Source organism: Colletotrichum tamarilloi (genome assembly GCF_030869305.1).
Source record: "Colletotrichum tamarilloi strain Tom-12 chromosome Unknown Scaffold_7.1, whole genome shotgun sequence".
Taxonomy (NCBI): domain Eukaryota; kingdom Fungi; phylum Ascomycota; class Sordariomycetes; order Glomerellales; family Glomerellaceae; genus Colletotrichum; species Colletotrichum tamarilloi.
Window position 1 is genome coordinate 285,710 of NW_026849390.1, and position 21,869 is coordinate 307,578.

Here is a 21,869-nt window from a genome sequence, read left to right on the forward strand (position 1 = left end):
CCCGATTCTGGATCCCTCTGCCTTACCTCAGATACCTTACCTCACTGGCCTGGACTAGAGAGCTCGACGTAGCTGCAACGCCCCCCAAAGCCCTCCACCGTCAACAACAACCACGACACAGGCAACGCAACGCACCGAATCGAGCACGATGAGTCTCACATATGGCCTGGGAGGCATTGGGAGCACCCTTCTCGTTGTAGGAGCTTGTACGAAACCCCATCTCCGCGATGGCATCGACTATTCCGCGAATCACAGTCCCAGCTAACACCTTTTAAATAGACATGCTCTTCACGGGATCGGGCGAGGCTTTCAACGTCGGCGAGTTCCTCGAATCTATCTCACCCTACGCGTGGGCGGACACGGGCATTGCCCTTTGCATCGGTTTGTCCGTTGTAGGCGCGGCATGGTATGGAGCGAAGCTTGCCAGCAATTGACGACACAGGGCCAATGCATAATCTAACATGGCGACCAAATCTAGGGGTATTTTCATCACCGGCTCCTCCATCCTCGGCGCGGGCGTCAAGGCCCCGCGTGTGCGAACTAAGAACTTGATCTCCATCATTTTCTGCGAAGTCGTCGCCATCTACGGCGTCATCATGGCTATCGTCTTCTCCGCCCAGCTCGAGAACGTCCAGGGTGAGGTTCTGCACGACGGCAACAGCTACTACACTGGTTTCGCCCTCTTCTGGGCCGGTATCACCGTCGGAATGTGCAACCTCATCTGTGGTGTCGCAGTCGGCATCAACGGCAGCGGAGCCGCGCTGGCCGATGCCGCCGACCCTACACTGTATGTTTGTTCCAGATACGATGAGCGATCTTTTACATGTGCTAATCAGCCGGGGTACAGTTTCGTCAAGATTCTCGTTGTCGAGATTTTCAGCTCTGTCCTCGGTCTTTTCGGTCTGATTGTTGGACTTCTTGTCTCTGGCAAGGCCAACGCTTTCGGCAAGGCATAAGGCGTAACAAGCTGTCTGCACGATATGAAAGGTTCGAAAAGAGGAGGTTTATCACCGAAAGCATAGCAACTATCTACCTCGGACACGATGTACAGTGGAGCACTGCATTACACCAAGGTTTACTTGGGCGGGCGTTAATGGCATACAGGCAGGGCGAGGACATTTTGTATTGTACACTATCAAAGTATTATAGCTCCTCATCGAGATGATTTCTGTGCGTCATAAACTTTCGACCTCTGATTCGCTTGGTATAGGATCTCGGCCCAAGTCATTTATACGCAGCTGGTGTATTCTACCGGGTACTAGAGTTGACGAGCGTCCTTTGAGCTCCTTGCAAGCACAGCTAGGCACATGAGGGGTCAACGTTACTGACTGAAGATCGAAGATCATGTCATCATACACGCATTCCTATTATTGGTACGGGCGTAGCTTAACGATTCAATACTCCACACGGATGTCCCCCATCATCAGAGCCTCCACCTTGGCCCCCTTCTTCAACGGCTGCGAACCGGCCGGGAGAGCGAGCAGGGCATTTGCAGACTTTAGGCTGCCAACCTTTGAGCTTCGTTGACCGCCGGTACTGCTCGCAGACAGAGACCCGTCCTTTCCGACGGTGACTATGGCGCGGTGGTACTCTGGCCGAGCCTTGTCGAGAGAGAAATCGTGACCCAACGTCACGGGAACCTTGGGCAGGCCCGCGGGCTCGATGCCAGACAGCTTATGCAGCGCCGGCAGGACAAAGAGGTGAAACGTCACCAGGGCGGACGCCGGGTTTCCCGGCAGCGAGAAGATGGTCTTGGTGACCCGCTTCCCGAGCGTCGTCTTGACGGGCACCGTGGCGAACGTGGTCGGCTTGCCGGGCTTCATGGCCACGCGGCCAAAGTGGATCGTGCCGCCGAGGGCCCGCTCGATGGTCGGCTTGAGCAGGTCCAGCTCGCCCATGGAGACGCCGCCCGTGGTGATGAGTAGATCGCTGCGGCGGAGCCCTTCGCGTAGGTTCTCCTCGAGGGCCTTTTCCTTATCACGCGCGATGCCGAGGTCGACGACTTCGAAACCCCACTGGCGGGCTGCAGACATGAGGGTGATGCGGTTTGTGTCGCGGACTTCGCCGAGGCGAAGGCCGCCCGGGCGGGAGGGTTCGATGATCTCGTCGCCCGTGGAGAGGATGCCGACGACGGGGCGCTTGTAGGTTTGGACTTCTGCTACGCCGACGGCTGCGAGGAGACCGATTTCGCCACCGACGCCAGAGATTTGTTCACCCTTTCTGAGGATTGTGTCGTTTTCTTGAATGTCGCTGCCGACTTCACGGATGTTCTCGCCGGGTTTGATGCCGTCAGCGAGAATCTCCACCTCCTTTTCTTCCTTTTCGTCCTTGGTTTTGGATTTCAGAATGGTGTCCTCGACCATGATGACCGAGGTGGCTCCCGGGGGTAAAGGGGCTCCTGTTGTGATTCTCGCGATTTCTCCTTCCTTGAGGGTCTTGACCTCGCCTGGGGCGGCGTGGGATACTGCGGTGACGGGGAAGACGCCCTTCATGTTGCCGTCCTCGGGTACCACCACCGCGTACCCGTCCACAATGGATGCCCTGAAGGCCGGGACGCTTTCTCTGGCCGTTACGTCTTCTGCGAGAACCGAGTTGATGATGTTGACGTCTACTTTGGTCGTCACGACCTCGGCGTCAGGGGTGAAGTCTTTGATCAGTCGCAGGGCATCGTCAACTTCCAGCATCGGGTACGGTGACTCTCTGTATCTGCGACTTGGGCCGAGACTCGGATCGTTGGAGAGGGGGTTTTCTTCCGGCTTGGTGTGTCTGACGAGGCCCCCATGGCCATGGCCGTGAGTATGTGAGTGTCCATGGCCGTGGCCGTGGCTGTGGCTGTGATCATCGCTGTGGTGGTCGTGAGAGTGCGCCTGCTCTTTTTCGGTTGTTGATCCTGCAGAGGCGCCTTTGATTCCCGCCTCAGACTCGAGTTTCTTCACCCCGCCAGAGTGAAGGATCCTGGAGTCAGCGCCGGCGGCCTGTACGCACGCATGCGGCAAGGTCTTGAGGATGGCTTGTAAGTTTTCCTTGGCGCCCTTAGGGGAGCCGGGTAGAGTGACGATGACGGTGCTGTTGCGTGTACCTGCCACCGGTCTTGACATCATTGCAACTACTGCAGTCAGTTTTTGTGTTTTTTGTGAGTATCATACTCACTTACATGGAGTCACGGCCAGGGATGCAGCGAGCATTCCGTGAACCAGGCCTGGGGCGGTCCTATGGAGGAGGGTTGCGACAGCCTTTGCTTGGTGATCAGCATCCATCGATTGCATATATGCAGATATGTTGTTCATCGTACCTCGGGCGTGTTATCTGACACAGCGAATCCAGTTCCACCAGTAGTAAGAATCAAGTTGACTCCTTCCACGGGACCCAAATCCGCCCAGAGCATGATTTGCCGTTGGATCTGGGGGACATGATCTTGCACAATCTTGGTATCGGTGACCTGCCATTTACCGCCACCCTCATTTTCGATCACATCTCGTAGGATTAGTTCCGATTTGTCTGTCGACGGGTCCTTCGATGCTGTCGTCGACACGATCAAGATAGCTACTTTGAGCGGGGTGTCAGTCATAGTGGAGGTAGCTCGAGATGCTATAAGCAGTGGTGAAAGATGGTTTCCAGACACAGTTTTCTTCAAGATAAATCGGCGACCATCAAGCACATCAAATCAGATGAACTAGGTATTTTCACCTCAATGGATTACCTAGTATGCCTGGTGACGTCGCGAGCTTGTGGTAGGAGGGAGCTACCGGAGGTGAAGCTCCCCGCCTTAGTCAGCAATGATACTCATGTCCTTGCATGGACCCATTCCAACGGATTGCACTTGCAGGATACGTACCTCAAGCTTGAACTTTTACAAGACTCAACTTTCAAGGCCGATTTCCTCCTCTCGTTGGATGACACGATCTTGAGCGCGCCAAGATGGTCCGAATCAAAGAGAGATACATTCTCGTCAATATTCTGTACCCGCCAGAAGATTCAAAACAAAAATCCAATGTTCCAGATTTTGTGGTGATGCATCAACCGACGACCGGAAGTCTCACACCTCAGTCACTTCTTAAGGCGATACGAGCTGAGGTCGCTATTCTTTTCGGTGATTACGGTTCTGGTGCTATAGAAGGAAATCTCGTCGGTGAGTTCACGGAGTAGGATACGTCCGTCTGTGCTGAGCAGCATCTAACAGTCATGTAGTCAAGTATCTCTCTCAGGCGACGTCGACTTTCATCTTGAAAGTGAAGAGAGCGCACTACCGTCTAGTCTGGGCTGCTCTGACGTTTATGAATCGCGTGCCTCTCAAGAGCGGAGAAGGCAAGCCCTGCACCTTCAAGGTTGTCAGAGTCAGCGGGACCATTCGAAAGGCCGAGGAAGAGGCCATTCGTCAAGCGAGACAGCTCGTGCTTGCCGCCAAAGATTCTTCCGCGGCTGCTGCCGGCGGCGCGTTGCCGCTTTTCTCAGAGCCCAGGACCGAAGCCGAGGACGCGGTCATGTTCGATGCGTCGGACGTGTCTGACGAAGATGACGTGATTGAAGATGACGGCTGAAGGGTATCATTTGTTCTTGCGCACTACTTTTATGCCACTATCTGCAGGTATCGTCATGTCGCCAAAGTCTGGATCATAATCGTCGGCCGCCGGCGGCGGCGCCTGCCCGGCGCTGGGATCATCCTCCTCCCGCATCTTGGCCTGCTCTTCCCATTCCTTCCGCTCCAGCTCGTCGTACTCCGCCTTACGATCGACCCAGCGCTCCTGGATATCCTGCACCTCCATCATGGACGACTCATTGCGCATTGCGACCTGCCAGACGGAGTCATTTGCGCCTTCTGCACTGCCAAAGGCGTATCCTCCTGCTCGGTCGATCACCCGGAGGAGATGCATCATGCTCTTCTTGTCTTCGACTGCGAGGACCTCGAACCGGACTAGGCTGTAGCTCTCGATCATGTTTGACACGGCTTCATTGAGTCTGCTGAACTTTTCGTTGCGCATCGCCGGCGATTCTTCTTCCAAGTATGGGATCAGATACGAGAGGTCATCGACGTCGGTATAGTATTCGAGGTTGAAGGGGAGATCGTCATAGGAGGCGACTTTATCGATCTTGGTCAGGACGTTGATGTGTGGCATGTCCATCTGGAGCATGGCGCGAAGGGCCAGGAGCAGATTGGAGATGTACAGCGAGGGTTGGGTCAAGCAGAAGGAATCGGAGAGATGTACGACGACAAGCTAGGAATACGTCAGCGAGTTCGGTCCGGGGGGGAATTATCGTGGGCAGCTTACTCTAAAGCCAATCTTCTGCAGCCGAAAGAAGATATTGCGCAGAGAGTTGTGGTGTGTGTATAGCTCGACTTGACCCGGGCAGTCAAAGAGAATGTAGTCTTCGCTGAATTCTTTCAAGCCTTCCTCCAGCCACTCCATGTTGTGCTCGAGCTCCTCTAGGGCATAGAGGATGCCGCCGTTGGGGCCCAGCTTGTCACCAGCCATGATATCTTCTAGCTTGACGAGGTCGCGGATATCGAGAGCTTTCGGATAGTTTGTGTGATCGTTTGCGGGATCGAGGTTGACCACGGAGCATGCGCGGCCAATGGCGCCCATAAACTGGTGCACTAGGCGCATTGTATTAGCACCGTAGACGACAAAGCTGTGTGTGTTGGCAAGGGTAGCCTACTGCCATCGCAATAGGTGCTCTTTCCAGAGCCTGGAGCACCGAGAATGAGCTGCGCAAAGGGCATCGCGTCTAATTGTTGGGTGTTAGGTTCAAAACATGCGTCGTATAGCGGGAGAAAGTGCGCAACTTGGCGTCGATAGTTGGTTGTTGGAAATCGTGAACTGATCTTTAACGATCAAAGTTTCCTGGTGTATGATTTACACAAGTGCAGGCCAGTCGTGCCCCTCCATGCAGCATTACCAACACCACCACATTAAGGAAAGCCATGGGCACTGTTAGGCCGGGCTGCCGTCACATGCCGCACGTTCCGCCCGCCCTGGGAACTTTTTGGCGGGGTGGGGCGGCACAAACTGGCTGACCGCCCGTGCCCACCTCATGTTCCTCCATGCTGCAAGCTTCTTCAAGCTCCCCCACAGCGCAAAAGCTCTTTTCCTCCTCCCTCTTCTACTTTTTTCCCTCTTCTCTCTCCAACCACCTTCCACCTCGGTCCTGCGTCTCAGCCACCAAACAACGGCTTAAAACCAGAGGCTCTCCCTTGCCCGCACCCTGCTAGCCTCAGGGTCGCACTGCACCATGTAATCTGTCTTTTCACCTGCTTGCTGCATTATGCTGCAACGCCCGTCCCAACATCACACACCGCAGCCATGTCGTCGTCCGACATTTCGAGTGCCACCCACGCGGTATCAGAGAGCTTGTCGGCCACAATGAAAGCTTCTCCCGAGGCCCTGCCGTCCGCGTTTACGCGTGCGCAGGAGGTCGTCGCAGCTCAGGGATCGTCCAGCTGGCTGGGGCTTTTTGGCCGGTTGATCCTCGCCATTCTGTCCTTGATCTCTTCGATCCTGTATTGGGCGATTCGAATCGTTACCATTACAATTCCTACCGTCCTCTTCACCTTGTTCTCGACAAGCTGGACTGTGACGATGAACGCCACTACTCTGTACGCGCTTCATCATTCTATCAGGCTGCCTCTGAGCTTCTGCTGACTTGACGCGCAGCATGGTAATCATGGTTGCCATCATATCCGCCGTCAGTTGGGTGGTGCGATATCGCATCCTCAACATGTACTCTCGACTTCCTCCGGAGCCGCAGAGGAAAGAGCCTGACGTCGACTTGTTCCCCGAATCCCACGATGAGGGCAAGAAATCAGGCCTTTCGAGCTATTTGGACGAGTTCCTCAGTGCCATCAGAATCTTTGGCTACCTTGAGCGGCAGGTCTTTCACGAGTTGACCCGGAGCATGCAGACTCGCAAGCTTATTGCTGGCGAGACCTTCAACCTGGAAGAGGAGAAGGGATTCTGTATCGTCGTCGACGGTCTTGTGGAAATCTTTGTCAAATCTGGCCGAAATGCTAGAGCCATGGATCCGGACCCTTGCGACAGCTTCGGGGGAGATTCTGCCTATCCTGGAGAAGACGACGACATGTCATCAGCCCCACAACAGAGATACCAACTGCTTACGGAGGTTCGCAATGGAGCTCCCATGTCGTCCCTCTTCTCCATCATGTCACTGTTCACGGAAGACGTCAAGCTTCGTTCGACAGATGACGACACCCCGGAACCCACCTCAGGCAGTGGTGGACTGAGGACCTCACCATTCCCGCGCACCGCAGGCTTCCGCCGCATGCCATCAGACCCTGCCAGTCCGTTCCCAGCAACTCCCGAGTTTCCAGAGACCTCGGAGGAAAGGACTGGGGTAAGGATTGAGGAGCCTCCAAAGCGGGCCACTACACCCAACTTGCCTGGCAGCGCAAGAATTCCACCTATTTCGCTTGACAGCAGCGGCAGTGTCCCCAGCAGTGCTCGCCAGCCGAAGCGCCCTCCTCTTCAGAGTCGAGCAACTTCTGGCTCAGCGCACCCAGATATCATTGCAAGGGCGACGGTAGACACGACTATCGCCATCATCCCAGCAAGCGCATTTCGCCGGCTCACAAAGGTCTACCCCAAGGCCACTTCCCACATTGTTCAAGTCATTCTCTCCCGTTTCCAGAGAGTTACATTGGCGACGGCTTACAATTACCTGGGACTCACTGGTGAAGTCCTGCAAACGGAGAAGAACATGCTTTCTTTCACCTCATGTCAGTTGCCCAACATGCTTAGGGGCGATGCCTTGCAGCGTCTGAAGGAGAAGTTTGATCGGGAGCGGGAGAGAGTGGGCGGCGAATCGGAGAGCAAAGGCATAGCACTGCACAACGCAAACGCGCATCGTCGGCGGAAGTCAACCTCGACTCTTCGCAAGGATGCAATGATGCATTCCATGACCACCAAGGAGAGGTCATTTTCTCAGGTCGCTACTACCATCGGACCGCCAAGGGAGAGAGCTTCCACTCAGACCAGTCCTGGTGATCTTTTGGCCAACATCCAGTCAGCACGGCATATTGGCCACCGACCATCTGGTTCGGCTAGTGTTCACCTCGAACAAGTCGCTGACGCTCTCCGTCACGAGGGTACAAGCCCGCTTGCCCAGCGAGCATTCAACCCGTTCACAACTCAAAGGCAATCTCGAGGCTCGATCGACGGCCGAGAGTCCCTGGATGAAGACAACCTCTTCCGTCAGTCCATCCTTGAATGTATGTTCAAAGCGATCGGTCTGAGCAGCAACGGAAGCATCTCCCGTGAGGCTGAGTCTGTCGAAGGATCCCCACGGCTCTTCTCTTACGACCAGAGGCGATCAAGACCTGGACTGGGCAACAATGCATTCGGTCTAATGGGCCCTTTCGATGCCTCTGGTGATGGAGACACGGAATCCATGACATCTGGAGGCTTTACACTGAACACGCCACCCAATGCGCACATCCTCGCAAGCGATATGAAGGATGATGTGGAGATTGTCTTCTTCCCCAAGGGTTCCGTTTTGGTTGAGCAAGGCGAGCGCAATCCTGGCCTCTACTACGTTGTTGACGGCTTCCTCGACATATGCACGTCGAAGGAGGACACCTCAGCAGACATTTTGCAGTCCTCAAGTAGAACGACTCTGCACACTGACCACATGGGTATGGATGGGTCTCCTGCGTATCCGCCTGATCATATGGAAGCGAAGAAGAAGCAGCCCTATCGTCGCAGTGTGTCACTCATTAAGCCAGGTGGCCTTGCTGGATACGTAGGCACAGTGTCGTCGTACCGATCTTTTATCGACGTCGTGGCCAAGACGGACGTCTATGTCGGCTTTCTGCCGCGTTCTGCTCTCGAGAGGATCGTCGACCGTTATCCCATTGTCCTGCTTACAATGGCTAAGCGACTGACGAGCTTGCTCCCGCGTCTGATTATGCACATCGACTTTGCTCTTGACTGGGAGCAGGTTGATGCTGGCCAAGTGCTTTTCCATGAGGGCGAGGAGAGCGAGGCAATTCACATTGTTCTCAACGGCCGACTTCGTCTCGTGCAGGACAGGAAAGATGGCGGTGTCAGTGTGCGAGCCGAGTTCGGTCAAGGCGAGAGTGTGGGTGAACTCGAAGTCTTGACGGAGTCTGTCAGACCAGGCACGCTCCATGCCATCCGTCAGACTGAGCTGGTCAAATTTCCACGCACACTCTTCAACAGTCTTGCCCAAGAGCACCCGAACATCACGATTAAGATTTCCAAGATCATTGCGTCGCGGATGAGGAACCTTGTCGACGACCCCTCACAACTTCTCTCCAAGGAGGCAGGCAACGCCAACACAATCACCAAAGGCTCTTCGTCACTCAACCTGAGGACCGTTGCGATCTTGCCAGTGACTTCTGGTGTTCCTGTGGTTGAGTTTGGTAATCGGTTGATGAACGCCTTGTCTCAGGTTGGTCCTGCAAACGGTGCCACCTCCCTCAACCAATCTGCCATTCTCAACCATCTCGGCAAGCATGCTTTCAACAAGATGGGAAAGCTGAAGCTCTCCCAATACTTGGCTGACCTCGAGGAAAAGTATGGCCTCGTCGTATACGTCGCAGGTAAGATCCCTTTTTCTCTCTCTCTATTCACCTACACTGTCCCTTTTATGATGAACAAACACCGTTTGCGGAGGCAAAAGCCGTTGATGGCCAAACATACTCTAATTTTTTCCTGATTGGACTACCTATCTCACGCTTGTTGATGACACTCGTTGCTCAAACACCGATGCTAACTATGCATCAGACACCAACGTCAATTCTCCCTGGACTCAGACATGCATCACTCAGGCCGATTGCATCCTTCTTGTTGGTCTTGCTGAAGGATCTCCGGAGATTGGAGAGTATGAGCGTTTCATGTTGGGCATGAAGTCGACTGCGAGGAAACTTCTCGTCCTTCTCCACTCTGAGAGGTACTCCCAGTCGGGGTTGACTCGAGCCTGGCTGAGGAATCGGATGTGGATTAATGGTGGACACTACCACGTCCAAATGCCTCTCGGGGCAAACATCATGCCTGCGCATCCGCCCTCAAAGCGAACGAGCACCTTGAAGGAAAGGGTTCAGATCATCCAGGCGGAGATTCAAAAGTACACTTCGAGGAAGGTTCGGCACAGTCCGTTCTACTCTCCAGATGCACCCTACAAGGGCGACTTCCATCGTCTGGCGAGACGTCTCTGCGGCAAATCTGTTGGCCTCGTCCTAGGTGGTGGCGGCGCAAGAGGCATCACCCAAATCGGCATCATTCAGGCCATGGAAGAGTCTGGCATCCCCATTGACGTTGTTGGCGGAACCTCAATTGGCGCGTTCATCGGCGCTCTCTACGCCCGTCATGCCGATGTTGTTCCCATCTTCGGCCTCGCCAAGAAGTTTTCTGGCCGCATGGCCAGCATGTGGCGTTTCGCTCTCGATCTCACATACCCGACTGCCTCTTACACCACGGGCCATGAGTTCAATCGGGGTATCTTCAAGACGTTTGGCAAGACTCAGATTGAAGACTTTTGGCTTGAGTACTATTGCAATACGACAAACATCAGCAAGAGCCGAATCGAATACCACACCAGTGGCTATGCGTGGAGATACATCAGAGCTTCCATGTCACTGGCTGGCTTACTCCCACCGCTCTGCGATGAGGGCAGCATGCTGTTGGATGGTGGCTACATTGATAATCTGACTGTCTCTCACATGAAGAGGTTGGGTGTGGACATCATCTTTTCAGTCGACGTTGGGTCACTGGACGACGATACTCCACAGGCGTATGGTGATTCGCTGTCGGGGGTGTGGGCATTCTGGAATAGGTGGAATCCGTTCTCGGGCACAGCCAACCCGCCGACATTGGCCGAGATTCAGGCTAGACTGGCTTACGTGTCTAGTGTCGATGCTTTGGAACGGGCGAAGACGATGCCAGGCTGCTTTTACATGCGGCCTCCGATTGATGACTATGGCACGCTCGACTTTGGCAAGTTTGACGAGCTCTACCAGATGGGATACAAGTATGGACAGGAGTATTTGCAGAAGCTTAGAAACGACGGGTCGTTGCCGTTCATGGAAGAAACGGAAGCAAAGAAGGCGATGCGGCGGACCATGGCACCCAGGAGAGCCAGCATCTAGTAGATTCTCAGACCTTAGACATGATTTGCCTACACGAGGAGCATGAATGATACCACCTTTGCACTGCCACAACGGACCAATATGTTTCCCTTTGCGATGTGTGCCTCAAAATTGATGTTTCTTGCGTGCTCGCTTCCCGCGGCTGGCGGTGACGGCGTCAACCGCTTGTCACAGGCGTTCAGCCTAAACCAAGGGGGGGGGGGGGGGGAGCCTGCTGGCCTTCGTGGCTTAGACAGGATCTGTTCCCCGAGGGTGTACGGGAGAGTTTGCGTAGGTGTTCGGATAAGAGGGCACGACTCATGCCTCACGAGGGTACGATGGCAAGGATGGCACGATGGTCTCATGATGATTTTGTTGTAAGGCATTTGGGCTCTCGAGCTGTAGCCTGTGGGAGCTGCGTTGCACTGCTGCAGTGCTGATGCTGCCCGGGCCTCATTCGTTGTCTGGTGGAGCCGTTTTGGGTTCTGGAGCAATTGGATGGAGAATGGTGAAGCCCGGGAGCTATGGCCAGATCGAGAACGCTTTTGACGTCAACGGCTTGGCGGGAATGATGGGGTAAGACCAGCGACATACTGTGAGTGGGGCTAAGTGAGGAGCATTTCGGGGCCGAACCCCATGACATCATGCAGGCACGGTGATGACAAGCTTTCCAGCTCGAGCCCAATGGGCAAGCTTCCCCTAGGCTCCCGGCAGTCGAAACATGGATCACGAAAGGTGTCGGGCTTGTTCAGCTAGTGGATGCGGGGGAATGCCGGCGTCCAGCGGTGAAGGGGACCCGGGGCTGGGTTAGTGTAGCTTGGGTAGGTATTAAATTTCTAGATGTGCCCAGCAAATGTCTCTCTTGTGCTTGTTATCCGTAGTGCTTGTCATTTCATACCCAAGATATTCACTTTGTGTGGTCCATTCCCCCCCCTGCCAGCAAGCCACACAAGTCGATCCAGATCCCTTCCCGATTGCCGTTGAAAAGTGCAACGCCGTCAGAGTCTCCCCTGCATATTTTGTCTCAATTCGGCATCCGTACCCCTCCCCTTCTGTGCCTTTCTTGCCCTATCATCGACAAGGGGCCTTGACGCCACCTGCAATCCTTTGAGATATATAATCCTACGTACCGCCGCGTTCTTTTTTGCACCTTCGGCACTTTAATGTCGTTCTGAGGGGACGCGAAAACCACCAGCCTCACCACGCTTTACCCTCGAGACGTATATCAAGAACAACGGAAACAAAGAAACTGTTCGAGTACGGGGAACGTTGAACAACCGCCTTTGACACTAAACCGAAACCATAAAATAAGCTACCGTCAAACTTATACACCATCTACATCTCAATATTCAAGAGCTCGAAACATATTGAAAGTCAACAACGGAAAGGACAATACACACACATACATACCAACACACACCTACACAAAATGGTGAAGCCGAGCAAGCTTCTCCCACCCGATCCACGACCCTGGAAAGCGGAACCCGAAAAACGCAAAGAACGCAAAGAGTTCGAAAAAGAGGTCGCCGGCTTTGACTGGGGCCAGGCCATCGCCCTCGGCCTCATTGGCGCGACGGTCGCCTTTGGGATCGACAATTCGCTCAAGCGCAAAGAAGCAAAACACGAGGAGGAGGAGAGGAGGGAGGAGAGGCGGAGGCAGAGGGAGAGGCAGTCGGGGTCCCGCGCGCCGAGGAGCAGTCGCAGCCAGGCTGGATATGATAGAGACAGGGGCAGGAATAGGGAGAGGTACGGCAGCAGACACGACGATGACGACGATGGCAGAACCGACGACGGGAGGAGTTTTCGGGATGACAGGAGCGACCGGGATTACTACGACCCGGATTGGCATGAGAGGGAGTATAAGTCCGTGAGGGACTATGCGCCGCCGCCGAGCGATGTTTCGGAGGCGAGGGCGACGCGGGGGACCGCTGTGAGGGAGGAGAGTGTTAGTGTGAGGGGCGTTGGAGGGAGGGAGTACGTGAGGGCTATGGATCAGTTTGAGAGGGATTATGGCTATGGGGACCGTCGACCTAGGTATAATGAGCGGAGGCGGAGTCAGAGTATTCCTGTCTCGAGGTCGAGAGATTATTATTCGAATTGGTAAGGATTCTATTTTGAGAGAGAGGGATAGAAGATCTAGTGTGGTGTGCGTCGTCGGCATACCCTGGTTCGGACGGATGAGCGATGGGGTTGATCGACATACGACACTGCATAACTAAACGACATTATGAGAATGATTATGATCAGTATGGGATAGGGTGAATTCTGGATATGGAAGAATCGAAAACAGATACAGATACAATACCCTTCTCAGAGTAAGGGATCGAGTCTTATGTTGGAGCGAAGCATTCACATGGTTTAGACGTTTTTGCGTTGGTTCATCTTTTCAACAGATCTTTCGTTGAATTTTCAATCATACATATCTGCAGTTCAAACCATGCCTTGCATCTGACAATAAATTAGTGGATATCACCATCTCACCTCGCTCACTTGCGTGTAGGATACGTGGGTCATTGTCAACTTCTTACATTCTTGGCTGTTGACTAGCTACATTGTGCCCAGATCAAATGGGGAGTGACTGAGATACGAGATATTTGGTTACCATAAGCAGCTTATGCAAAAGAATCATGATGCAGCGTCGTGTTCAAGATCAACATTGAACGCCGAGATCGAAATTTCAGCACCCAAAGCATCGTTCCCACTTTTACATGGCAGTCTTCATCGGGCACTCAAGAGCCGTAAGTCCAAGCATGTTTACTCATATCCGAGTCTATTGACGCGATGCATTCTACGTACCAAAATGAAGGACTCTAAGAGAACTCTACTGTCCATCGGCAAGCGCCTTCTCGGTAGCCGCAACAATGATATCAAACGCCTTCTGGACGTGCCCCTCCTCAATAACCTGGCTGCTCCCGGTACACATGCGAATACCATACAGCCCATGAAGCGTCGTCGGCGTCAAATAAATCACGCCCTCCCCGTTCACGCTCTCCAACACCGCCTCCGTCACCTTGTTGCTCTTCTCTCTATCGCCGGCCTTGCATGTGAACACGACCAGAGCATACCGCGGCCCCGTCACAATCTCGAACAGATCCCCCCTCGACTTCACCATCTCCGCAAACCTCTCCCCGAGCCGGATCCCCCTCTCCAGATGCTTCCGGATCCCGCTGGCGCCGTACGCCCGCAGCACGAACCACAGCTTCAGGCTGCGGAAGCGCCGGCCGAGCGGGATCTGCCAGTCGCGGTAGTCCGTCACCAACCCCGCCTCGGAGAACTGGTTGCGCAGGTACGCGGGTTTGATGCTCAGCGACTCGACGAGCCAGGCGCGGTCGCGCACCCAGAGGGCGGAGCAGTCGAAGTTTGTGAGCATCCACTTGTGCGGGTTCACGTTGAAGGAGTGGAAGGCGGCAAAGGGCGCCGTGAGGTGCGCGTTTTGCGGGAGGATGAGAGCTGAGCCGGCGTAGGCGGCGTCGACGTGGACCCAGATGCCGTCCTGCTCGTCAGGGGCCAGAGCGTCCTTGATGCCCGGGAAGTCGTCGACGGCGCAGGTGTCGGTGGTGCCGAGGGTCGCGGTGAGGTAGAACGGCTCCAGCCCCTTTGCGCGGAGCGCGGCGACGGTGGAGGCGAGGGCGGCCCCGGACATTGCGTAGCCCGTTTCCGCCGGGGCCGGGACGGTGGCGAAGCGGACGCCGAGGACCTGCGCCGCTTTCTTCGTGGACGAGTGCGCCATTTCGCTGCCGAGGGCGACGAGCTTGGAGCGCAGGCGCCAGGTCTCCTCCTCCTTTTCTTCCGAGTCCGCGGGGAGGTGGGCGGTGCGGGCGCGGAGGAACTTGTCGCGGGCGGCGACCATGACGGTGAGGATGGCCTCGGAGGCGGTGCCGTGGAGGACGCCGCCGCCGCGGGTGGGCGCGGTGGAGAGGTACGGCTCGGGCAGGTTCAGGAGCTGGGCGAGCCAGTCGAGGACGATTGTCTCGAGCTCGGTGACGGCGGGGGAGCAGATCCAGTTGAAGTGGGCGCCGTTGAAGGCGTTTGAGTAGAGCTCGGCGAGCATGGCCGGGTAGGAGGAGGAGCAGGGGAAGAAGGCGTGGAAGGAAGGGGATTGCCAGTGGGTTATGCCGGGCACGATGTGGGATTGGAGGTCGGCGTGGATGGTCTGCCATGATTCCGGGTCCTCGGGGGCGGATTGCGGGAGGAGGGGGCGGAGGTAGCCTGGGGTTACCGAGGGGAGGACTTTTGGTTGGGAGGTGATTGTGTCGTAGTATTTTGTGACTGGGGGATGGTGGTTAGTGATTGAGGGCTTCGTGAGAGGGGTTGGAGGATGAGGATTGGGGTGAGGGTGTTTGGTGGTGATGAGATTCAGGAGCGTGTGATGAGAGACTTACTGTCTTCTATGGCCTCTGCGGCCGCGGTGCGGAATTCGGATGAATCCATCTTGAAGAAGGTCTACTAATCGATGTCTAAGTGCTGGTACTGATGTCCTTCGCTCAGAGCCTGGGTACGTGTATTGGAGGGCAGGACTATCCGTCTTATAGAGAATGATATCTCGAGTCTTTAATGCCACCTTTCCAGCAGTATGAGAGACGCACACATGAGATGAAGTCAATTGTGTTGTGGACGTAGTAAGTAATAGCCCGGCCAATCAAGAGCAGTTCACAAACTAGGGTCGGCTGTCCATAGACGACATGGAAGTGTGTATCTCTATCTGGTACTCCACCATGGCCCGCCCATCACATCATTGTCCGATTTCCTATTTCCCCAGTTCTTGGAAGGTGGATTCCGAATGCAGTAATGTAATAGGTCAATGGTGTCGAAAGCTGTTCGTCGTGGCGTACGGAGGACTCCACTACTCGTCAGCCAGCCGCGCGGGGCGGCTCAACGCGGGGTTTGTCGCTCGGAACACCGGCCGGAATGCCCTCGGAACGGCTCCGATTATAAGCATAATGCACCCAGCCCTGCTCAAAGGACGCCTTTTTGACAGAAAGAATGTCAAAAATGCGTTTTGGACCCTCCGCCCTAAAGTGACATGAGCGTCGCAATTGAGTTTTCTGGGTCGCTGATCCCGGCACTAAGGGTCAAGTCCGAGATCTACCTAGTATCTGGTGTACTTTGCCATGTGAGACCAACAAGAAAGCAGCCACCGAATCCATTTTGATCATGAGTTTGACTGCTTTGAAGTTCTATTTTTATTGGTCTTCTCTGGGCTATGCTCTGCCTGGATTTGGGCCCTGGAAACATTTGAAAACCACCACAAAGCTCCAATGGTTTGATAAGTCAACAACACGTGACATTTAGTAAGGACTAGGTAGTCATGGATTGCAAACCGCCAACCAACACGGCATCTACACTCATACCAAATTACTTAATCGCACTCAAACATCTTTGTAGTGCTCACATTGATTCGGCTCCAGCTCCGCCGGTTCACAACGCAGTCCCAGAACATCATGGGCCAGTAGACGTGATAGAGCCACCACGCCGGCAACGGATCCCACAGCTCAAACGTCCCGTCCTTCCAGAATAGCACGTGCTCGACAAACGTCTTCACAGACCGCCAGTACGCCGCAATCGACATTCGGAAGAGCAGTACCCTCGCCGTTGGCAGCAGCAGCAGCGTGAAGAGGTCATGTCCGATCCAGTAGTATTTGGACGGCCTCCTAGGCGTCACCACATCCGTCTCCGAACTGCCCCCAGAGGTTCCCGTCTCGTCGAGTACGCTCAGGTACTGCTCCACCATGTCCGGAGTCTCTCCAAACAACGCGACAGCCGTGTGCGCCCGCGGGTTACACTCGATCGGATACAGCTTCAGCTGCTCAGGCTTACATCCATCCCCCGCCTCCGCCGCAGCAACGTCCTCGTAGCTCACCATGAAATCGAAACTCAGGTGGCCCGTATACGCATCCCCAAACGACGCGGCCTGCTTCCGCGTAAACTCGAGCATCGCCCTCGACAGCGGCGACGAGGCCGGTAGCGCGACGTAGTGCATCAGCAGCTCCGCCGAGCGGCACGCCACAAACGCTCTCACCTCCCCGCGGACCACGAGCGCGTGCGTGCAGAACTCGTCGCCGTCAATGTACTCCTGCAACAGCCAGGGCTCCTTGTCTGACATGCCCAGCCACTCGAGGTGGTAGACGTGATCGTACGTCTGCTTCTCCGTCGGCAGCGGCAGCAGCGTCATGTCGCCGCGGCCGCGGTCGTTGACGCCCACCGACTTTGCGATGAAGCGCGGCGGCGGCTTCCTGGTGTTCTTGGCGGTGGTCTCGGACTCGGCGTCGTAGGACAGTCCCCCCGACGCTTCTTCCAGCGCGGCCAGCATCTCATGTCGGCTCGTGACGAGATATGACTCTGGCACGCGCAGGCCCGTCTCCCGCGTGTGATCCATGAAGGAATCCTTCTCGTGCAGGATCCGGGTGCGCGCGACGTCGGGTTGCACGGCGCGGCACCGCGTGCGGGCCTCGACGACCTCCTTGACGACGCCGTCCTCGACGGCGGACCCGACGCCCGAGCAGCTGACCCAGAGGTCGACCTTCTCTCGCTCCACAATCCTCAGCACCGAGTCGAGGTACGGGTCGGCGCCGCCTCCAGCTCGGCCGGGTTTCTGTAGGACGTGGTAGGCGGCGAGGGCGGTGGACCGGCTGCCGCAGGCGTGGGGGGAGAAGTCGGCGCCCACGACGCGGTGACCGGCTTGGTGGAACAGTCGGGCGAGGGTTAGGCCCTTTGTCATGCCGACGCCGGTGACGAGGATGGTGCGGCGCTGCTGCTGCTGGCGGTCCGTGGCGGCGGCGGGGTCAAAGGCCTGGCCGGGACGCAGGAAGCGCTGCCACACATAACTCAAGGCGAGGATGATCGTCGTCAAGGGGATGAAAGCGACGCTGATGACGATGAGGACTAGATCCTTGAGGATCTGGCCAAAGGGATCGGCTGAGGCGGCTTTCATGGTCGCGGTGGTGCCCGGGTTGTCCCTTTGAATGAAGTATTGCTCCACTAGATGGTGATTGGATCAGAAGGAGACGGGAGAGTGTAAGTAGGTAGGTTGCTGGGGCCGAAGATGAGACGGCGAGTTCGCTGCGTGACGCCGTCGCAGGTTTGGAAGAGCAGCAAGCAGCGTCATCCAATTGGGATGGGAAAGCCAGTTCGGTTGAACAGGTGAAGATAGGTTAGGAAGGGATGAAACTACCTTTTCGCGCTGCGTGTCCCAATCTTCGTCCCAGGATACACGGCGGGCTGAGGAATGTGGAATTGGAAAAAAAGTGTGGCAGGTACGAAGTTTCCCTCGCACAAAAATACCTACCTACACGCGTACGCGGGCATAGGTATCATGATGACCTTCTCCCCGAAGGCTCCGACGCACCGCCCACTTGGGTTGATAGAAGTATACCTTACGTCATGGACTACTGCAGCTATTGGCGCGAACGCACATAACTTTACCTACCTTAACCCCCTCGCCTCGTCGTACCTTGCCTTAGGTAAAATACGCGCCAGAGTGATGTCTCACTGCGTCGAATTATTGGCATGTCGTGTGAGTGACGGGAGCTTCAGCTCCGTCTTCCAACCGGAACGGACCGGATGGAGGGAGGGGGGGGATAAGATGTCGCAAGCTCTAAAAGCTTTGTCAAAAAATGTCAACGAGTGGGGACTTCTCTTGTCTTTTCCCTTTGGCTGAGCATACGCGCGTTGTGTATCATTCTGAAGCTGTGGCTTGAGTGTCAGCGTCGGACAGAGTTCTGGCTTTGCAGGCTGGCTGGTGCCATGTGTTTTTGGAGATGGGAGGATGCGCGGATCATTGACTGCCTCTGCAGGGATATCTGAAGTCAGAGCCCCACAGGAAGTTGGGAAGCCAAGACTTCACCCCACCTTGACATATAGTGTTTTGATACATAATACTGCTCCTCGGCATGATGAAATCAAATATGCTTATAAGCATGATCAAGTGGCATTGATCGACTGTACTGAGTAAGATACGGGTAGTCTGAGCTTCAATACCTTCCTTCAGGCAAGTTCCTTAAAAAGGTAGGACGGCAGCAGATGCCAAACGGAAAAGGATGAACTGACAAGCCACCAAGCGAAGAAGAAACGGCACATGAGCATGGATACCTTACAAACCATCCTAACATGGAGGCCGCTCATTCTTCCTGTGTCAAGCCAGGATCTCGTCCCTAATACCAAAAGAAGAAAAAAAGGCTTTGCCTGACAGGAACAAGGGGAGGAAACAACCCATGATGGTCTCCAATTTCAATTTCCCCCGCATAACAAACCACCAAAAACCAACCAACCCATCTCCCCCCCGAACGATCTCCCGCGGGCAATTTAAAGCGGAAGCGATCAGCAATGCGCCATAAATAACTTTCTTTCGCATATGGAGTACTATTACTACCTACACAACCGGCTCACAGCCCCCGAGCGAACGAGCGAACGAACCAACGGATGATCGTTCCGGGAGATCTCCTTTTTTGACTCTCGAGAGTTTTTGCATCAACCCTCAATTTAAACTCCCGCGCCGATACCACCGTGGAGACACCCCTTGGCGCTCAGTCCTTCTAGAATCTCTCCTTTGATCGATGGCGACCTAGCTCGAGGGAGTTCTCCTGTGGATCCATGGAGGGCGACCATCAGTTTTAGTGAAATCATGAGTCTCGCAGAACTGGTGATCATCAAATAGTGTATGTATACAGTGGAAGACCATGTAGTATTATCCAACACGTCTGTGCCTCAGTATCTTCGCTTGCTCCCGTGCAAGCCTAACCAAACGACTATCCAAAATGAAACTATGGTATCATTACTCATTAGAGTCATTATTAACAATAAGCAAAACCCTCCGGTGCGCCGCCCGAGCTGGTCTTGTCTTGCTCAGCTCGGGGCATCAAAGGAGTGTCCGTGTGTTCTGAGGGGTATCCCGTTCCTGATCAAGTCTAATCCGTTCGTTGCCGTTTTCCCCTGCGCCCAATTAGAAAGAAGGAGCGTGTTGCAGAGCGGCCATGTGAAGTAAAGCAAAATTTCCAACGCCTGCCCGATGATGATGATGATGTTGATCCAAAAGGTCTGAGGACAATTAATCTCTCGAAAGAAGTCCCGCTCACGCGACGGCAACGGCGGCAACAATGGAGTCGAGTGCTGAGCTGTGAGTCGGCCCGGAAACGCCTTGCGCGGGGCCCGACCAGACGACACCCATCTTGCCAGCAGAGTCGCGGTTGGCGTTCCAGTTGCTGTCGGCGTTTTTGGTGATGAAGGTCTTGAAGTCGTTGTTGGGCGCCGCTTCTTGAAGGTATCGCAGGTTGCGAACAAAGATGCCCTTGAACTGGTTGCCGTCGGAGCCGCAGTTGGGCTCGCACGTGTCGTGCAGGATGCCGTTGTCGTCGGCCAGCTGCTTGATGGCCGCCTTGGCAATGTTGGTGGCGTCTGTCAGGACCGACTTGTCGCCATTAGCCTTGCTGAGCTCGACGAGACCGCCGAGAACGACACCTTGGTTGTAAGACCACACGTTGGCGCCGTTGTTCTTGCAGTTGCCGTCCAAGCCGTCGTTGATGGTGCCCTGAGCGTTGATCATGCCGGTGGCCTTGAACCAGGTCCACTGATCAGTCGCGATCTTGAGGTAGCTGGCCTTATCGCCTGAGATGCGGTTGGCCAGCGAGGCGGCGACGCTGAGGTAGAGCTCGTTGGCGATGGCGTTGACGTACTTGCGGTCCTTGCTCCAGTAGATGCCGCCATTGCAGTTGGTATTGCCGCCGGTCTTCATATCGGCAAAGATGCGCACGGCCATGTCGAGGTAGTCTTGGTTCTGGGTAACATCGTAGGCGCGGATCAGGCCGAGCGCCCACCAGCCTTCGTCGTCATAAAACTCGTTGATGAAGTTGGGAAAGCCCTGAGCGCTCATTTGACGACCTTCGATAGGCAGCGGTACCTCGCGCTTGGTGATGGCGTACGAGGTTGTGACAAGGCCAGCGGCGTTGATAGACTTGGAAGCTGATGCTGTGGCCTTCTGAGCCTGCTGGAATGTGTTCATGAGAATGCCTCCGATGTTAAGCTCGTTAGCAGCATCCCGGTTCAGGTTGGCGAAGTCGGCGAGGGTGGTGAAGGCGTTGGCACTGTTCCACCAGGCGTTGTCCCAAAGACCAGAGCCAACATCGTACCAGGTGGATTCGAGAGTGCGAATGGCGGCAACGGCGTTATTGGTGTATGAGGCGACGTCTGCTCTCTGGGCAATAGGACGAGTGGACATGAGAAAGACTGCCCGGGCTGCGAGCCCTCCAACGTTGGCGACCATGTTGATGATTATTAAGTATAAGGAGTTGAGTAAGGAGGCGGAACAGTTCGTCTGGTCTTCTTCTCTGCTCGAGGTAGAGAAGTGAGGGGAGTAGTGGAGGAGGATATATGTATTAGTTGCAATGGCGAGGGCAAGGAGAGGCCACTTTCGGTAGAGGAGGGCCAGGATGTTAAATATATCAGGAGCGGGCGAGGATTCCGGTCCATGTGCCCCTTGTCCAGGTTTCCTCCGAACTGGTGGACCGGCACAACAGTAATGGAAGTGGTGGGAAGAAGGCGGGTACGGACAAGGCGATGAGGAGGGACGGTAATGCTGATCCTGGACGGCAATCTTGGTAGCAGGGCTCTGAGAAAGTGGAAATCTGGGGCGGAAGTGGCAGCAACAGGACTGGAAGCATGAAGATGATGGGTTGGAAGAAGCGGAGATGTCGTCAAGGTCAAGATCAGCGTCGAGGTGGGATGACGAGGAAGAGGAAGGAAAGGATACATGTAAGCAGGAGCTGGCGCAGGCGCGGCT

The 21,869-nt window shown here is 55.1% G+C and overlaps 9 protein-coding genes across 9 annotated transcripts; 4 read left to right on the plus strand and 5 right to left on the minus strand.

Annotated features, from left to right (window-relative positions):
- Positions 1 to 148: 148 nt before the first annotated feature.
- On the plus strand, positions 149 to 956 carry CTAM01_03032 (ATP synthase subunit C; the record flags this gene model as incomplete). The annotated part of the gene is made up of 4 exons (XM_060519070.1): positions 149 to 206; positions 280 to 406; positions 479 to 787; positions 848 to 956. 4 exons carry the CDS (start codon positions 149 to 151, stop codon positions 954 to 956), a joined length of 603 nt encoding a protein of 200 aa, XP_060386069.1.
- Positions 957 to 1,394: 438 nt separating this feature from the next.
- CTAM01_03033 (molybdenum cofactor synthesis domain-containing protein) lies at positions 1,395 to 3,568 on the minus strand (the record flags this gene model as incomplete). The annotated part of the gene is made up of 3 exons (XM_060519071.1): positions 1,395 to 3,106; positions 3,155 to 3,233; positions 3,293 to 3,568. 3 exons carry the CDS (start codon positions 3,566 to 3,568, stop codon positions 1,395 to 1,397), a joined length of 2,067 nt encoding a protein of 688 aa, XP_060386070.1.
- Positions 3,569 to 3,918: 350 nt separating this feature from the next.
- Positions 3,919 to 4,538, plus strand: CTAM01_03034 (Rpp14/Pop5 family protein; the record flags this gene model as incomplete). The annotated part of the gene is made up of 2 exons (XM_060519072.1): positions 3,919 to 4,129; positions 4,189 to 4,538. The coding sequence occupies 2 exons, from the start codon at positions 3,919 to 3,921 to the stop codon at positions 4,536 to 4,538; spliced, it is 561 nt and encodes a 186-aa protein (XP_060386071.1).
- A 6-nt stretch (positions 4,539 to 4,544) lies between these two features.
- CTAM01_03035 (uncharacterized protein) lies at positions 4,545 to 5,719 on the minus strand (the record flags this gene model as incomplete). The annotated part of the gene is made up of 3 exons (XM_060519073.1): positions 4,545 to 5,213; positions 5,268 to 5,593; positions 5,656 to 5,719. The coding sequence occupies 3 exons, from the start codon at positions 5,717 to 5,719 to the stop codon at positions 4,545 to 4,547; spliced, it is 1,059 nt and encodes a 352-aa protein (XP_060386072.1).
- Positions 5,720 to 6,299: 580 nt separating this feature from the next.
- CTAM01_03036 (lysophospholipase NTE1) lies at positions 6,300 to 11,119 on the plus strand (the record flags this gene model as incomplete). The annotated part of the gene is made up of 3 exons (XM_060519074.1): positions 6,300 to 6,592; positions 6,651 to 9,574; positions 9,759 to 11,119. 3 exons carry the CDS (start codon positions 6,300 to 6,302, stop codon positions 11,117 to 11,119), a joined length of 4,578 nt encoding a protein of 1,525 aa, XP_060386073.1.
- Positions 11,120 to 12,527: 1,408 nt separating this feature from the next.
- CTAM01_03037 (uncharacterized protein) lies at positions 12,528 to 13,202 on the plus strand (the record flags this gene model as incomplete). The annotated part of the gene is made up of 1 exon (XM_060519075.1): positions 12,528 to 13,202. The coding sequence occupies one exon, from the start codon at positions 12,528 to 12,530 to the stop codon at positions 13,200 to 13,202; it is 675 nt and encodes a 224-aa protein (XP_060386074.1).
- A 717-nt stretch (positions 13,203 to 13,919) lies between these two features.
- CTAM01_03038 (uncharacterized protein) lies at positions 13,920 to 15,529 on the minus strand (the record flags this gene model as incomplete). The annotated part of the gene is made up of 2 exons (XM_060519076.1): positions 13,920 to 15,367; positions 15,481 to 15,529. 2 exons carry the CDS (start codon positions 15,527 to 15,529, stop codon positions 13,920 to 13,922), a joined length of 1,497 nt encoding a protein of 498 aa, XP_060386075.1.
- A 928-nt stretch (positions 15,530 to 16,457) lies between these two features.
- Positions 16,458 to 18,029, minus strand: CTAM01_03039 (uncharacterized protein; the record flags this gene model as incomplete). The annotated part of the gene is made up of 1 exon (XM_060519077.1): positions 16,458 to 18,029. The coding sequence occupies one exon, from the start codon at positions 18,027 to 18,029 to the stop codon at positions 16,458 to 16,460; it is 1,572 nt and encodes a 523-aa protein (XP_060386076.1).
- Positions 18,030 to 20,165: 2,136 nt separating this feature from the next.
- On the minus strand, positions 20,166 to 21,353 carry CTAM01_03040 (glycosyl hydrolase; the record flags this gene model as incomplete). Its single annotated transcript, XM_060519078.1, has 1 exon — positions 20,166 to 21,353. The coding sequence occupies one exon, from the start codon at positions 21,351 to 21,353 to the stop codon at positions 20,166 to 20,168; it is 1,188 nt and encodes a 395-aa protein (XP_060386077.1).
- Between the last annotated feature and the right edge of the window lie 516 nt (positions 21,354 to 21,869).